General features: G+C 49.6%; 2 protein-coding genes across 13 annotated transcripts in view; one reads left to right on the forward strand and one right to left on the reverse strand.

Annotated features, from left to right (window-relative positions):
- Positions 1-25: 25 nt before the first annotated feature.
- ITGB1BP1 (integrin subunit beta 1 binding protein 1) lies at positions 26-12,465 on the forward strand. Of its 4 annotated transcripts, none has more exons than XM_032353366.1 (8): positions 26-186; positions 3,231-3,385; positions 4,345-4,448; positions 6,668-6,746; positions 8,686-8,822; positions 10,594-10,686; positions 11,620-11,769; positions 12,214-12,465. In XM_032353366.1, the coding sequence occupies exons 3-8, from the start codon at positions 4,377-4,379 to the stop codon at positions 12,283-12,285; spliced, it is 603 nt and encodes a 200-aa protein (XP_032209257.1). In that variant the 5' UTR covers positions 26-186; positions 3,231-3,385; positions 4,345-4,376; the 3' UTR covers positions 12,286-12,465. The 4 variants fall into 4 exon arrangements, with proteins under 4 accessions (XP_032209257.1, XP_032209259.1, XP_032209256.1 ...); XM_032353368.1 differs by having other exon boundaries at positions 3,231-3,233; XM_032353365.1 differs by having other exon boundaries at positions 27-186; positions 3,231-3,343.
- Positions 12,466-13,061: 596 nt separating this feature from the next.
- ASAP2 (ArfGAP with SH3 domain, ankyrin repeat and PH domain 2) overlaps positions 13,062-16,307 on the reverse strand; it is a 166,966-nt gene continuing 163,720 nt past the window's right edge. For all 9 annotated transcript variants that reach the window (XM_032353369.1, XM_032353370.1, XM_032353371.1 and 6 more), the window contains one exon: positions 13,062-15,556. In XM_032353369.1, the coding sequence (XP_032209260.1) occupies positions 15,482-15,556 (75 nt within the window). In that variant the 3' untranslated portion in view covers positions 13,062-15,481. The remainder of the gene's footprint in view (positions 15,557-16,307) is intronic.

Consider the following 16,307-nt stretch of genomic DNA (forward strand, 5'->3'; position numbering starts at 1 on the left):
GGAGATCTGGGGCGGGCTCAGACCGCGCCTGCGCGATGTCTCGGAGGCGGGGCTCGGCGGGCGGGGCCGGGGGCGCCGGAAAAGCTGGCGCTGGAATTAGAACTGGAGCGGCTGCCCCAGTGTCGGTTCCCCTGGGTGTCTGACCCCGACCACAGGCGGCCCCGGCGGCGCGCCGGCGGCTGTGAGGTGAGAGCCGGGCCCTGGCCGAACCGGGTCTGAGCCTGGCCGGGAACGCCGGCTCCGGAGGCGGCGCGGGCGGGGAGGCCCGCTGTGGGGCGGATGGGTGGGGCCGCGGGGGCCGCGGTCTCCCCCGGGACCCGCCTTCCCGGGGTCCGGGACCCAGGCCTCGAGGCGGCGCGGCGCGGGCCCGCGGGAGGATGCGGTGCCCCCGGTGCGCGGTTCCTGTCTGGGGTGGGCGGGCAGCTCCTGCGACGACAGGTGTCGTGTGTGGTTCTGCCCTGTGGGACTCGGCGGCGGGAGCGGGAGCTTCCGCGGGGCTGTTTCCCGAGTCAGGCTGTGCCCTGTGGGGCGTGAGGAGCACTGCCTTTTCGTGCTGCTCCTGTTGGTTTCTGCACCCTCCCGCCCTACCCCCTTCCCTCGCCGCGAAGGGCCCGGGTGGAGTGGGTCTTGTTTGCTGTCACCGTGCGCACCTGCACGTGGCAGGCGCAGCAGAACAGCGCGGACTAGGTGGGAAGCAGGATGGGGTCTCTCTAGGTGCCGAACTTGGCCCCATCCATGAGTAGCCTGGCGACCTTGGCCAAGTCCCTTGGAGTTTTGGCTTCTTCGTTTGAAAGGGGCTGTGCCACTGCACCCTTGCTGGTCGTTAGCGAGGGTCACTGGTATCTGGAGCACCTCGCACTGGGCAGTACACGGCAGGTGTTCAAGACAGGAAGTTCTTTGGATGTCATCTTCCCAGAAGGTTCTTCAGGTCATTAAGCATGTCCTCTGCCAGCCTGTGCCAGGCATTGGGGTCACAGAGGTGAATTACCTCGCCCCCATCTTTGAGAGCTCACAATGAGATAGTTCTAAGTAGTTCTAAGTAGGCAACAGCAGGCTAATGCTAGGGTCCGGGTATATGCTCGAGGTGTGGAGTACCAGGCCCTTAGCCCAAACCAGAAGTCCAGCCAAAGCTTTCTAGTTAAGAAGCAGCCTGAACTGAGTCTTGGAAAGTGAGTAATTAGCTGACTGCGTAAAAGGTGCAAGGGCATTCCGTCCAGGCAGTCGGGATGGCGGGAGCAAAGCATGGAAACAGAGCAGAGTGCACGCTCAGAACCTGGAAACGCTTTGCATTCCTGAGAGAATAAGGCATGAAGCTGGTTGTGGAAGATGAAACTAGAGAGGTAGATAGGAGCCCCGTCGTGCAGGACCTTGTGGGTCCTGGCAGGGCGCTTTGACTTTGGTCTCTAATGTTGGTGAGCCAGCGAAAGATTTTAAGCCCGATAAGGACATCAGATTTGAGTTTGAAAGAAATCATTTTAGCTGGAGCTTGGTGGTAGATTTGAAGTGGCAGGGGGTCCCGTTGGGACACGAATTCCTTAAATGGCACGACAAACTGTGTATCTGTGCATTGTTACGGGTTCAGGATCCAGCCACTGCTCTCATCAGCTGATGAAAAAGTTTCCTACACAGCAGTGGTCTAGTGATGGCAATGGCCTGTTCGAGGCGTGGATGAGTGAACTGTTCGGGTGGTAGAGTCAGTGGATCTTGGTATTTCATTCCACGTGGGGCCTGGAGGACTTTGCGCGGTTGGTGATTTCCTGGCTTCTACCAGAAATGCTAGAATTTCCTGAAAGGGAGACAGGAGAGGTGGAGCAGATATGGAAGGGGAGCGGAAGGGTTGGCGTCAGGCATTTTTGCATTTGACAAGTTTGGAACATCCAAGTGATAATCAGTATCTTTGGCCTCATTTTCATGCATGAATAATTTAGAGACAAGAATGATTTGCTTAAGATTATGCATCGAAATAGCAGCATATCTCAAAGACTTTAATAAAATGCCTTTCCCTTCCTCAGCTCCTAGACTGGTGATGGAAAGTCTTAAGGACTTGCAAAGACATGATAATACCAATGGGGTGATTTTCAAAGCATTCTAGTATTCTGGGGGCTTATAGGGATGCTTCAGGATTTCACTAGCAATAGAATAAAATTTTATTTTAAAATCGCATTTAAAATTATTACATATATTGAAACATACATATATTGAAACACACACTTAAGATATAATGTCCTTAAATATAATACATACCAAGATTTTGACCAATCAGAGAGTGCTAACATGTCACTTTATGCTGCTAGGTTAACCCAGTTTGTGTAGATCTGGGAATAAGGCTCTCTTGCCATCTCGTCCGTCTGAACATGGTCCCTTGAAGGCTAGGTGATCGATGGCAGCAAGCGATCCCCAGTATAGCCTGAGAATTCATCTCCCTCTTTTTATATCCCATGCAGCTAGTTCTCTACCTGCAGCTTATCATCTTCCTGAAACAGAAGTCTCATCCTATCACTTAATTGCTTTTTAACAGTACCTTTCTGTCAAATGCAAAACAAACCCCAGACTTTTGTTGCGGTTTCCAAGAGTTCTGTGGATCTTTCCCTCTCCCTCCTTCCTGCTCCAGTGAAAGCCACATTGGCCTGTCGCTGTTCCTTGCAGCTGGCGTGTGCCCTCAGGACCTTTGCACTTGCCGTACTCTCTGCCAGAAGGCTTTTCCTCTGCACTTATGTGGCCACCCTCCCTTCCTTCTTCAGGTCTCCTTACTGTTCACTTCTTCAGAGCATCTTTTCTTGTCTAAAATGCTTACCCTTCCTTGTATCAGTTGCAAATCCTGAACTTGCTTCTCCTGAACTCGCTTTTGCTTTCCTTGTATCAGTTGTTTCTAGCCATGTGTTTGGTTTTCTCGTTGGGCTGTCTCATCCCTCTGAGAATGGGCTCCCTGAGGTCAGGTCAGGGGCGTTATCTCCCCCAGCACCTAAGAGATGCTCACTCAGGAATGAGTGAACAAATCAGATTTTCTTGCTACTTCACGAATCAGCAAAAACCTAGAAATAAGTTGTCTGATGGAGCTAATGAAAAAGAGGCAGCTTGGGCTTGGGGAGTCAGTCTCGGGCAAGTGGCCTAAGGTCAGACCCTGGGGAGTGGACTGAGAATGGGGTGTCCAGATAGGGTGGGAGAAACTTCTGATGGGAGCAGGGACATTCAGTGACTGCCCCATGGTTGACTCATTCCTTTTCCTTCAGCAGGTACCCCGTTTTTCTGAAAAGAATTGACCATGTCAGAATGAGAGGAGGTTCTCTGTGCACACTGCCAGCTGTGGGACCTTTGAAGACAATAAAGTAGTATTCCTTCTACCGTAAGCAGATTCCATCATTCCCGCTGTAGGATCCGCTCTTCGGTAAAAATTTGTGAGGTTATCTTACTCATGACGCCTCCTGAAAAATGGGTGACAGGTCCGTCATCTATAAAATGCAGATTATAACCTCCCTTCCGGAGGCCCACTGAGGCTAGCGGCTAGGAGCCGCCAGCATCATATGCAGCGCAGGCGAGGAAAAGCCTTAAAAAAAAGAAAAACATCTGGAGCACCTGAATGTGTCACCAGGTTGTCGTGGGGATAAAAGTGACACAATATCTTTGGAAACATTTGAACCATGAACTATTATGCAGATTAGTCAGTAATTTTTCAAGTATAATAGATGTGCTCCTGTGAAATGCGCAAGGATAAATTTTGTTTCCGGGGCATTAACAATGACTTAGAAAGGGATACATGTAAGACTGACTCTGGACAACTTAAGGTCGCCTCCTTCCCTAGCCTTGTGGGAGAGAGGTGGCGTGTGGGAACATTTTTGTGTCAACTTTTAACTTAAAGATCACTCAGGACATTGAGAAAAATGCCCCTTTCTGAGAGGCAGCCATGTCCTCTGTGCTAAGTGCCGTGACTCACAAGATGCCAGCCCGAGACAGCAGCTGAGTGCCAGGATCTCGGTTGGTCAATGAGTGCGGTACCTCTTTTGCTCATTCTTGAGCTGATTAAAGAGAAGAAAGGTGCTTGAGTGTTCTGAGTGTGTCTGTCACTTCCGAGAGCAATGAAAGGCATTTCACAGCCTTTCACAGCCCCAAGTTCGACAGGAAGGTTGCTGTCCTTTTGGTACATTGGGTTAGATTTTTGAAATCTAAAAGGAAAGAAAGAATGAAGCTGTAGCGTCCAGATTCGGTGGTCAGAGGAAAAGATTTCTGTATCCAGTAGGAGGAATACACCGCGGCCAGGGAAGGAATTGATGATTTTTATTCCTGTTGCGCATAAAGTGATCTCAAGTTGGTTTTCTTGCTCTGACTAGCCACCATTTGTTCTTCTAGGGGAGCTCGTTGGGATCCAGCTATGGTGAAAAATGTTTCGGAAAGGCAAAAAGCGACACAGTAGCAGCAGTTCGCAGAGCAGTGAAATCAGTACTAAGAGCAAGGTAGGGGATGAAGCCGGGACCGGAATCGTGACCCAGGGAGCATTGGGGTTCTCTTGACTGATTCTGCACAAAGCATCCTAACCACCTCGGACTCAGTGTGTTTTGACATTCATTTTTGGCACTAGAGACACAGTCTGTGCTTAATTTAATTTTCTTTTGTTCTGGAGAGTTCCCGAGGTGATTAAATTCACAAACCCGGATGGCACAGGGCATGTGAATGGTCTCACTGAAACACTTATTTTTGAATGTTCTGCATGATCGGAACTGTAGGCCCGTGCAGGGGCCAGAGCTCTTGAACTCTGGGGTGTGGGGTGTGTGCGCACCACCAGAATTCTGTTTACTTAATAGCGAGTGAGTTGGATCATGAGGCAAATGCCATGTTTAGGACGCTAAAGAAGTGGGGTCTGTGACTGTGAAGGGACCGTCGAGGCCTGAGTCCTCATCCCTGGTCCCGGTCCGTGGTTCTCAGTTTCCACCCTGAGAGCATGCGAATGCCAGGACGCCATGAGGCCGGGGAGGAGCCCGTGGGCACCACCCCGGGTACCAGTGGCCACACCACAGGGAGTGGAGACGCACATGACCGCCACTCGGGACTTTCACTGAGCAGAGATGCTCCTAGCCAGAACCACAGAAACTTGACGCTTTAGGAATTCTGCCTTCGAGTGGAAAGACGGAGTTTTCTTGATGGGTTTTGAACTGAAGGTAGTCAAGGCCCTCCCTGCTGTTGGCTTTGTAGCCTTGGCATGAGGCCCTCAGCCTGGGAAACTGGTCAGGCCCATTTCTTATTTTCCAGACCAGAGAAAGGATGAAGGGAGACTCGACGGCTCGCTGTCGGTGGAGTAGATTTTCGGATTCCCAAGGGAACTTGCTGGTAGCTTGAGATGGTAGCTCCAAGGCCTGGGTTCTCCGTTCTGGCTTGGGGGCTGGGGGCTGGAGAGGGGCAGAAGGGGCCCCCTGCGCGGGAGGACTCCCCCCCGAGATGGTGGTGACCCTCCGTGTGGTCTCCAAGCCAAGTTGTGATTGTTGGGTTTGTGCTTTAGGTTGATGTAAGCTTTCCTTGCTGTCTGTTCGGGACGTGGGAACAGCAGACCAGTTTCTCCCGTCCCGCTGTGCTCGAGCAGAGAGAGGTTCGCTGGGGCCGGGTGGTTTCCAGCGTGGGCCAGCAGTTCTGAGCACAGAAGCTCACTGTTGCTCAGTCCACGGGGTGAGCTCATCCCGGACGTCCGCGTCGGGCTGTAGCAGCATCTTCGTTCCGGTTCCCTCCCCGCTCCCGTGGAGAGTGTGCGGTGTTGCCAGTGTCCGGTCCCGCGTGTAGCGGGTCGGGGAGCGTCTCTGCCTGCGGCTCTCCGCTCACTGTACGTTTTACTCTAGGAAGGGCCGTTACCGGAAGAAGGAAAAGACGTGTTTATAAGACCTGATGCATTTCGCATTCGCCTCGATGCACTTCTTGAACGTGCAAAAAATCTGAGCATCTTGCTCTTCTAATATCTAATTTTGACTTGAGGTGCAAAGAAGCGAGGGACTGTGAAATCAAAAGTTTTCACAGAATGTCGTTTCCAAAGGAACAAAGCCTACCCCGAGCACGGTTCTGTGGAAGCCGCGCCGGCACGTACGAGTCTCCGTGTTTTGCTCGACAACCGTGCTGGTTTTCCTTCGCATCTCGCCCTGGTCATTGTGCTCCGTCTGTCGGGTGGTCTGCTCGTGACCGCGCGGGCCAGGCACCCATGGGACCCAGGGCAGAGGCACGTGGGTGGGGAGCAGCAGACCTTGAGGGGGCGAGTTCCCTGATGTAACCTCGGGTAAATCGCTCACCCGCTGGCTAGCTCTGCTCGTTTTATCGTGTAGAATCATACTCGCCACCTGCGTGCCACGCGGGGTTCCTTTTGGGCATCACGTGGAAGCAAGGTGTAGATTTTCACACCGACCCAAATACCAGGGGCCTCACGAGGAGGCAGGGGTAATGGCTTTGCTCATGCTGGGAGTGTCCTCACTGCAGTTACCTGATGTTGTCTTCTGGCGAGGGCAGCTGGGGCTACCTCGGTTTTGAAGTTTGCTGTAGAATTCGTCTTTAGAAAAATCTGCCCCAGTCCATTAGTCTGCCCTGCTTTTGTCGACGCTGATGCAGCTGTCCCCGTTGAGTAATGCGAATACTTGGCAGAGAACTCGCGAGAAGACGTGTCTAATTCTGTTTGCCTTTGTGTGTGTCTGCTGCCTCTCAGTCCGTGGACTCCAGCCTCGGCGGGCTCTCCCGATCCAGCACCGTGGCCAGCCTCGACACGGACTCGACCAAGAGCTCAGGTGCGGAGAAGCTGAGACGGCTCCGTGAGGCTCACGTCCTCACCGAGCGGCGCGGTGAATCCCCGCGCACTTGAGGGTTTCTCGGTCTCCGCCGTGTCCGGCGAGAGTTTAGAAATGACCCAAGATCTGGTGGGACGTGGGTTGGCGGGAGGGGGTCAGCCACTTGCTGCACGGGGGCGATCGGCTCTTCATGGCGCCTGGAGCACAAACATGTGGCCGATGTCGTGGTGACAGTTCAGAGGTTTCAGACCAGCTTTTTAGGATATGGGGTAGCAGAGTGTGAGTTCTACAGGAATTGCATGGCTCGTGGGGTGCAGGGGAAGCCTCTTGCGGACTGAAAGGGTGGAGGAGCTGCTTCCGCAGAGACCCAGCCGCTGGGGGTCCGCGGGAGCTCACAGTCCTTAGGGCAGCCCCTGCCACGGACCCTTGCAAACGTGCGTGCAGCCCTCTGAGATTAGTAGCTCCCTACAGGTCAAAAGGTGGCTTCTAACCCAGGCTAGAGAACAGCTAGCATCTAATTGGAAATACAAAAAAAATATTCCTTTTCTTGTCTACAAAAAAGTCTCTTTATACTTTTCTCTTTAGAATCCTAGACTCGACAGTCTGTGGAAAGTGGGGACAACAGAGGGTGGCATGAAGATAGGAACCATATCACGTACGAGGGAGCACAGTTGTGTCAGGTCTAGAGGCCTTAAAAATATTAAAAATGTGGGCATCTTTTTTTTTTTAACCATAAGCATAACCTAGAAGTAGCCACAGAGTATCGCTTTAACGTGGCAGATATGGGGACGCATGGTGGCCGTGTTGGCCCTGGATCAATTTCCTCGCACACGGTTCTTTAGCCTGTTGCCTGTGTCATGTACCCTAACATCTGTTTGTGTGAAGGGACTTCCTGTCTGGCATTATTCTGCAGGAACAAACCTGTTATTATTATGTAGACCAGGTTTGCTGAGTCAGGAAAACAAGTTAACAGTGAACATAGTAAAGAGGGACAAAAAAACAAAAAAAGCTTAAATATCTTCAAGTATCGTGAAAGTACTCAATCATTATCTAGTTGACATTTTATTTTTCTCATTTTAATTTACTTTTTTTTTTTTAAGATTTTATTTATTTATTTGACAGACAGAAATCACAAGTAGGCAGAGAGACAGAGAGAGGAAGGGAAGCAGGCTCCCTGCTGAACAGAGAGCCCGATGCAGGGCTCGATCACAGGACCCTGGGATCATGACCCAAGCCAAAGGCAGAGGCTTTAGCCCACTGAGCCACCCAGGCGCCCCTCTCCTGTTTTAATTTACTCTTTTTTTTTTTTTAAAGATTTTATTTATTTATTTAACAGAGAGAGATCACAAGTAGACAGAGAGGCAGGCAGAGAGAGAGAGGGAAGCAGGCTCCCTGCTGAGCAGAGAGCCCGATGCGGGACTCGATCCCAGGACCCTGAGATCATGACCCGAGCCGAAGGCAGCGGCTTAACCCACTGAGCCACCCAGGCGCCCTTAATTTACTCTTATTGAGATTTTTTTTAAAAGATTTTATTTATTTGAGAGAGAGAGAGACAGACAGAGTGAGAGAGCATGAGAGGGGAGGTCAGAGGGAGAAGCAGACTCCCCACGGAGCTGGGAGCCCGATGTGGGACCTGATCCCAAGACTTCAGGACCATGACCTGAGCCGAAGGCAGTCCAACCAACTGAGCCACCCAGGCGCCCCTCTTATTGAGATTTTTATATGTCTAGTATATTATGAGTCACGGAGGAGGAGGTTAAATTCCAAGTTCTTTCCTATTACTTCAAGTAATCCTGCATTAGAATTTTTTTTTTTATTTTCATTAAATGTTAAGTTCTGATGACACAGTGTTTTTTATTTGTGAAGGGATTGAGGATACTCTCTAATGTAGATATTTCTTTTGAAGTCTTACTGTTAACAGTTTTTCTTTCACCTTTAGGACAAAGCAACAACAATTTAGATACCTGTGCGGAATTTCGGATAAAATATGTTGGTGCCATTGAGAAACTGAAATTCTCTGAAGGAAAAAGTCTTGAAGGGCCTCTAGACCTCATTAATTACATAGATGTTGCCCAGGTAAAAAAAAAAAAAAAAAAAAAAAGAAAAATTTTTAAATTTTAGAACATTCTAGAGAATCGCTTTTATCACTGTTAAATATTTACCAAGCACTGTGATCATAGGTGGCACATGGTGCCTAGAGATGGGGAGTCCCACGGGAACAGAGAGTTCTTTCCTTCAAAAATAGCACTTTTTACTCTGTCGGGGCTCACTGCCTTGTTTAAATGAGGAGCTGAACGCGGTGACGGGTTATATGCACCGTAGGTCTGTCTTTGAAAACTTCTGCCGGCCTTTCCAGATCTTCCCCCAGCTAGCCACTGCCCCTCCAGTAACGGGTCTCCTAGCCGAGGTGACGTGTTCGGGCCCTCACACCATTAGCAACCAGAGTTGAGGGGAGGTGGGCTTCCAAACATACCCCGGTCAAGAAGTTCAAAAAAAGAAATGCTTATGAAGGAAAATTAAGAATGAAAGCGATGACCATGCCAAGGTGTGAAGTCAGGGCCTCAGATACTGTAAGATCTGTACCCCTGCCAGTGTGGGAGTGGATGGGCCGAAGACAGTGCTTCCTGAGTTTCCAGAAAATGCCATCGCAGGTCTTTGTGTTTGTTTAAGCAAAGGGTCATTACCCCAAGGGAAGATTTCCTCACCCGTTCTTAGAGCGCTGGTTACTCTTCGGGTTGTGTGGCTGGTGACTCGTGGAGAAACAGGTCACTAAATTGGAGGCTCTGTGTCCTTGGAGAGCACAGGAGTCTCTCCCGTCTGAGGGGAAGCAGCCGGCAAATGTGCGTCCCACGAGACCTTTTGCTGGTCCGGGTGCAGGCAGTGTCCTGGCGTTTGGTTTGCTTCTGTCATCCCAGTGGGTGCAAGCAAGCCCTCCCCGAAGTATGACACTGAAAAGGTCGCTCATGACATCTGCGCCCCAGAAGCGCGCGAGGATTAGCTTCCTGCCGTCAGGACTGCTGAGCTGCTCAGGGCCGTAGACTTCAGGCCTCTCAAAATCCCCTCAACACACTCGCGTTGGTGTTATCCCAGCTCTTGATTCTTGGAGTGCTCGAGCCCTCCTGTGAGAAACCACTGGCCAGAAGTTCCCGTAGCCACGTGAGGACCCAGGAATCGCGGCATGTGGGCACGGCTGCTTTACTAGAATTTCTTCAACGCGGGCAGGTGGTTCCACACAGCTGAGCATGGACACGGACTGATGGCCCGCTCTCCGTTCTGTTGTGCATTAGGCAAGTTAAGCAGCGTTCTGGTTTAGGGGATAAACCTGGATAATCCGCTAGGGAAGCCATCAGCTGTCACCTGCCGCTTTGTTTCCCAGGAACCTCGCATCAGGCTCACAGCCCCGGGACGTGGGGGCAAGCGGACGTGCCTGCCGACTGGGATGGATGTAAAATGGCTTTCAGGAGCGAGTCCTGCAGCCCTCTTTCCTGATGGTTTCCTGTGCTGACGTCAGCACAAGCCTTGAGTATTTTGACAGCTAAATACCTTTATTTTTCTAATGTGAATATTTAAGCCTGGCTGGGATCTGTGAGAGGGATCGCCATTTTAGTTTAGGGATAACTTCAAGACAAATGGCTGTGAAATTTGCTCAGGTCTGTGGACTGTGAAAACAAAACCAAACCAAACCCTGGTGACAGTTTTTCTGCTTCTTTGTGGAACAGTTTTTGCTGGGCTGTTGTGAACCCACGTTCTTGAAAGGGTTTGGATTTGTGATAGCCAGATGTTAAACTTGACTAGTCAGATTTATGGATTTTTAATGTAGCTCACGTGATTTATTTTTACTTCAAAGCAAGATGGAAAGTTGCCTTTCGTTCCTCTGGAGGAAGAATTTATCATGGGAGTTTCTAAGTATGGTATAAAAGTATCATCATCAGATCAATATGTAAGTAAGAAAATTTATTTATTTATTTTAAAGATTTTATTTATTTGACAGCAGATCACAAATAGGCAGAGAGAAAGGTGGGGGGAGGGAAGCAGGCTTCCTGCTGAGCAGAGAGCCCGCTGTGGGGCTTGATCCCAGGATCCTGAAATCATGACCTGAGCCAAAGACAGAGGCTTTAACCCACTGAGCCATCCAGGTGCCCAGTAATAGAATTTATTAGGGGAAAAGGGGGTTCCAGGCTGGGAGTCATGCTGGGAGTCTCTGCTTATTTGCATAACTGTTGGTTGGTAAACAATCCTGGCAGCTGGTCTTAAAAAAATGATCGATTTCTTAGGGTGACTGAAGAGAGGCCTCCTTGTGCTGCTCCTGGATGGTGGGGCCTCCCCAGCCAACACCCCCCACTGTGGGCCCCTGATACGGTCTTGGCTTAGGAGCCTGTTCGGCGCAGGGTATCTGTCAGCTTGGATGCTGGGCACAAAGAACAGGACCGTGAACTCAGATCCTACTCCTGTCTTTCTGGAATCTTTTTTTTTTTTTTAAAGATTTTATTCATTTGACAGAGAGAGAGAAATCACAAGTAGGCAGAGAGGCAGGCAGAGAGAGAGAGGGGAGAAAGCAGGCTCCCTGCGGAGCAGAGAGCCCGACGCGGGGCTCGATCCCAGAACCCTGGGATCATTACCCGAGCTGAAGGCAGAGGCTTTAGCCCACTGAGCCACCCAGGCGCCCCTGTCTTTCTGGAATCTTAAGTAGGAAGGGCTAACCCTGAAGGCAGACAGCCCCATAACTGACCATTCTGGAATATCCCTTTGGGGGGGAAGAAAACCTCTACCACTGTTTTCTGCCAGATGCGTAGATACACTCTGCTCAGAGCCTCAGAGTAAATTCTGCTCAGAAGATGCCCGTATGTCACGCTTTCCTTCCCTGACTTCCCAGGACGTCTTACACCGGCACGCTCTGTATTTAATCATCCGCATGGTATGTTACGACGATGGCCTGGGGGCAGGAAAAAGCTTACTGGCTCTGAAGACCACCGATGCCAGCAACAAGGAGTACAGCCTCTGGGTGTACCAGTGCAGCAGCCTGGTGAGGTTTCCTGCAGCCTCGCTTGGTCCCATTCATAGGGGGTGGGTAGAGCCAGAGGAGCCAGCCAGTGTTCTCAGCGGCTGGAGACGGGGCAGCCCTGGGCCGGCTGATGCTCGGCGGTCGGCCGGCTGCCTGGACCTGTTGTGCATGGTCAGTTGGGCCAGGATTAGCGCTCACCTGTGCAGTTATCTCAAGGGCAGGGCAGCCCCTTATGATTGTCACTGTCATCCCCAGAGGCCCAGTTCCTACACGTTGCCTGCAGGGGCTTCTCCCAGAGGGAGCACAGGAGGCGGTCCAGGGGACGTGGTGACCAGCCCTCCCAAAGCTGTTGGTGTGCAGGTGGAGGGGAGGTGCTGAGAGCGGCACATCTATGTATTTGCTGGCCACGCTAATTTAGGAAGAGGTCGGTGAAGTCTCTCACTGTGCGTTTTTCACTTACCGCAGGAACAGGCACAAGCCATCTGCAAAGTTTTATCCACCGCTTTTGACTCTGTATTAACATCTGAGAAAGCTTGAATTCTGCAGCCCAGTGGAAGCCAGCCTCGTGCAGAAGGGCAGTAGGTTTCCATCTGTAGTGCTGAACTACTCTGGAGATCGAAAGTGATCCCTTGCTTGAGATTTTCTGAAGAAAACCAGTGTATAAAATAGTGGTCATTTGCTTTTCTATTAAAATGTCTTATTACAGTTAAGTCTCAATGAGGTTGTCTGTTTTCTGGGACTAAAAAAGAAACCTCACCTGTCACTTTTATTTATGAGAGAGAGAGGGAGAGCGAGAGAGAGCACAAGCTGGGCGGGGGGCAGAGGGAGAAGCAGACTCTCCGCTGAGCAAGGAGCCTGATGTAGGGCTCGAACGCAGGACCCCGAGATCACGACCTGAGCCGAAGGCAGACACTTAACTGACTGTGCCCCCCAGGTTCCCGTCCTCTGTCGCTTTTAAACCCAAATGTGCCTAACACCTAAGTGTGACAGACATGCAGGCAGTGAGTGGGTGAGCAGAGAGGGCTCTCTGAGGAGGCCGCTGCTGTGGGTTGTACAGCACGTGGCTGGGAGCTCTGGTCACCCTGGTTTGGAAGAGCGACACGGCCAACTCAGGTCACAAAAAGTAAACCTTTAAAAGTGTAGGTCAGGATGGCATGCTGGTCAACCAGTCTCTACCTCAGAGAAGAAAGGTCACGGCGTACATCAGATAGTGTGAAGAATCTCCTGTACAGTGGGCCGGTGGGTTTTTCTACAGGACCATTTTCATATGCAGTAGGGCCTGAAGGATTAAAAGCATCACAAATAACACCATGTCCGTTTAAAAGTATTTTATTTTTTTCCAGTCAAATGACTAGTGAACAGGAGGAGTCAACTTACTGAACATGCTCTAATTATAAACTAATTATAAATCACCGCATTACGGACAACGAAAATAAGAATTGATTCGGGTTATACAATATATACAGTTGCGCTGCAACTAGTTCGAAGTAATCAAGTGAACGAATGGAGTATCGTACATCTCACATCGCTCTCCCGGCTGCGCAGGCTGCTCCCCGCCCCGGGGCGCACCACCCGGGACCCAGGAGTCTGCACGCGGGAGCCCTCGCCCCTACGAGTCCGATCTGATGGCAGACAGCACGCAGGATGCCAGAATCCTGCAGCGAAGGTTCATGAAACGTAAACTTTAAATATAAATAGTTATCTACAAGGTTTTCCTTCCTCTCAGTTGTTTTTTAATTTGCAGAGAGCAAATAACTAGGAAAGGATGTTATCAGGGAGGTTAATATAATTTCTCCTCTGGCAAGAGTAGTAGTAATTACTGCACAGTAGCACCACCGAATTGTCAACTGGAGGAAGTATTTCTGAGCTAGTTCTGTACCAGTGAGCGTGCTGGATTAGTCTGGGACCGGTGTGAAAGGGTGCCGGGAATCCACTTCACTTCCTTGGGTAGTTGGCGCCAAGTGGCCAAAAGGCTAATTATAAGACACAGATGCGAGAGGACTGTGTTAAAATACACATAAGTGCGCTGTGCAAAATCTATTTACTTTCTTAAATCTGTGACGGAATTAACTAAATGAAGGGTTCGAACAACAGAAATTAACAATTAGTGAAAACAGATGTAGTGCTTTAAAAAAAAAAAAACAAACTTTAATTACAGAGCTGACACATTTTTACTCAGAACTCTGAGAGGCTTTAAAAAGCAATCGCCACACAACATCATAAAACATTCCAGTTTGTTCTGTTTTCCTTTATAACAGCAACAAAAAGTATAACGCAATTAAAAAAAAAAAAAAAAAGAAGAAGCTCTGCACTTAGAAGGGTCTTGCCTAATGAAGACGGGCTGCCCCATCAAATGTACCATCGTCACCATGGAGGCATCGCTGCCTCGCTTTCCAAGCCCAGACCTACGCTTACCCTTTCACTCCTGGTCCCAATCCGAGTGGGCATTCAAGACCTATTTATCCTCAAAGAGTGCCAAAGTGTCCAATATTCCTGCCAAGAGTCATATGCTCACAATTACTAAATAGAGGTATGACAGTCAAGTTCGCGAACTACTGAATTCCGATTTTCTGGCACTCAACCCAACCCCCCCACGCCCAGTAGCTTCGTTGAAGAATGACGTCATGGGACTTCCGCTGTGGAACTGGGATGTCTGTTCGGGAGGATTTTATTACCTGGGACCTACAGATTTCAGCTATGTTCTTGATTACAAACAGATGGACAGATTCGAGTTCAAAACAGTCTACCTACCATTCCTGTTGGTATAATATATAAATACAAGACACTAAATTGAGGAAACATTCCGGGGGCCAGAAGGGGAAGGTGGTGGTATGCTCAGTGGGAAACAGCAGGTGTGTGTGAACAGTGGGGCTGGCCCACCGTCCGCTACTGGGGCACGCGGGAGGGTCGAGAAGGCGAATTCCAGAGCACCTAAAGCTTATACAAACTAGTTTAAAGAACTGTTTTTGCAATCCATCATCCTTAGTTTTTAACCAAATTCAGGAAATGCAGGTTTCTAGAACAGGAACTGAATTAGCTGCTATTACCACACGCGGTAATAAACCATGGGCGGGTGTGCTAGGTGGGACCGCTCACAACAGGCTACACGCACATGCAGAACACAATGAGAGCTGCGACCTCACAAATTAGGGCCGGAAAGCACGATGCTAAGGTGTAAGTTTTCAAGTTGCTTTAACTAAACCTCGTGTGGATTCCAAAGGAAATCTTTTAAGTGTATCTTAAAAAAAAAAAAAAAAATGTCTTTAAAGGTGAACTGATAGCGTTTCCTCTAGGAAGTCCAGGGCTGGGCTACTTCTAAAGCAAGTTTACCGACTTCCTAAAAACCTCCACTGAGGGTCACCGACTCTAGCAGCGGGACAGGGAAAGGCCAGAAGAATGTCTAATACTCAGGTCCTTCTAGGTTCAGCTAATTCTGTAGACAGAAGATCTTGATTACATAGAGTTAAAATAACTTTTCAGTTCACCTTTTAGGAAATTCAATTTTTCCCTAATAAAAGTATGGCAATATTTCATGAAAACCACAAATTATAAAAACAATTCATTTATACATACAAGTTGCCTTTGAGCTTGTAAAAGAGAAGAGCAGGGTCAGAGAGAAGTGGGCTACCGGACAAGACATTTCATGAAACTGGTCACCTGGCAAGAATTCTGGTACCAATAACAGACAGGAACGTAACAACTGATAAAAGAAGTGTTTTTGTTCAGTAGCAAGTCAGTCAGCGATAAAGTGCACAAATGATACGGGAAATGCTCCTTTGCGGCTGGGGTCTCCGTCGATGTGGCCAATCTGAAATGGATAAAAGTTTAGGTGGTTATCAACATTCTACATGTTAGAGACTTCAAGGAACAATGCTATAGCACTTGGGGAAAAAATATGTTCAGAAGAACTTTTTCTGAGAGAGAATGACTTAGAAAAGAGAGAACTTTTTCTAAGACATCGATGAACTGTTTTCCCTTTTTTCTTTGCCTCATGTTTCAAATATGGTTGAGCCCGGACCACATGGAAGTTCCAAGTGCCACCCCCACCCCTGCAGTTGAAAATCTGCATCTAGCTTCTGACTCCCCACAATCTTAACTACAAAAGGCCTGGTGCTGACCAGAAGCCTCACAGGTAACGCAGGCAGTCGGCTAACACACCCCTGTGCGTTACATGTACGCCACCTCCTGTGTTCTTAAGAGAGCTAGAGAGAAATTGAAGAAAATCATAACAAAAAATACATTTAAGTGCTATCCTGCACTTATCAGAAAACGCCCCCGTGTAAGCAGACACACGCAGCTCACACCCGCATTTTTCAAAGGTCAAGTGTGGTGCCTGCCAACTGTCGGGGCGCTGGGACAGGCGGGCCAGAGGTCTGCACGGAAGCACACGCCCCAGGGTCCTGGTGTCCTTGGTAGGACAGGACAGGAGCACAGGCAGGTCAGCTGTCCGACTCCTGCCCCCCAGCGTGCATCTTTTCTTTCCTGAAGAAACCGAGTGTCAGAAGTCTGTGAGGTGCAAAGTCACAGAAAGTGGCCAATGTGTGAGCTGGCTCCTTTAA

This window comes from Mustela erminea, chromosome 7 (genome assembly GCF_009829155.1).
Source record: "Mustela erminea isolate mMusErm1 chromosome 7, mMusErm1.Pri, whole genome shotgun sequence".
Classification (NCBI taxonomy): domain Eukaryota; kingdom Metazoa; phylum Chordata; class Mammalia; order Carnivora; family Mustelidae; genus Mustela; species Mustela erminea.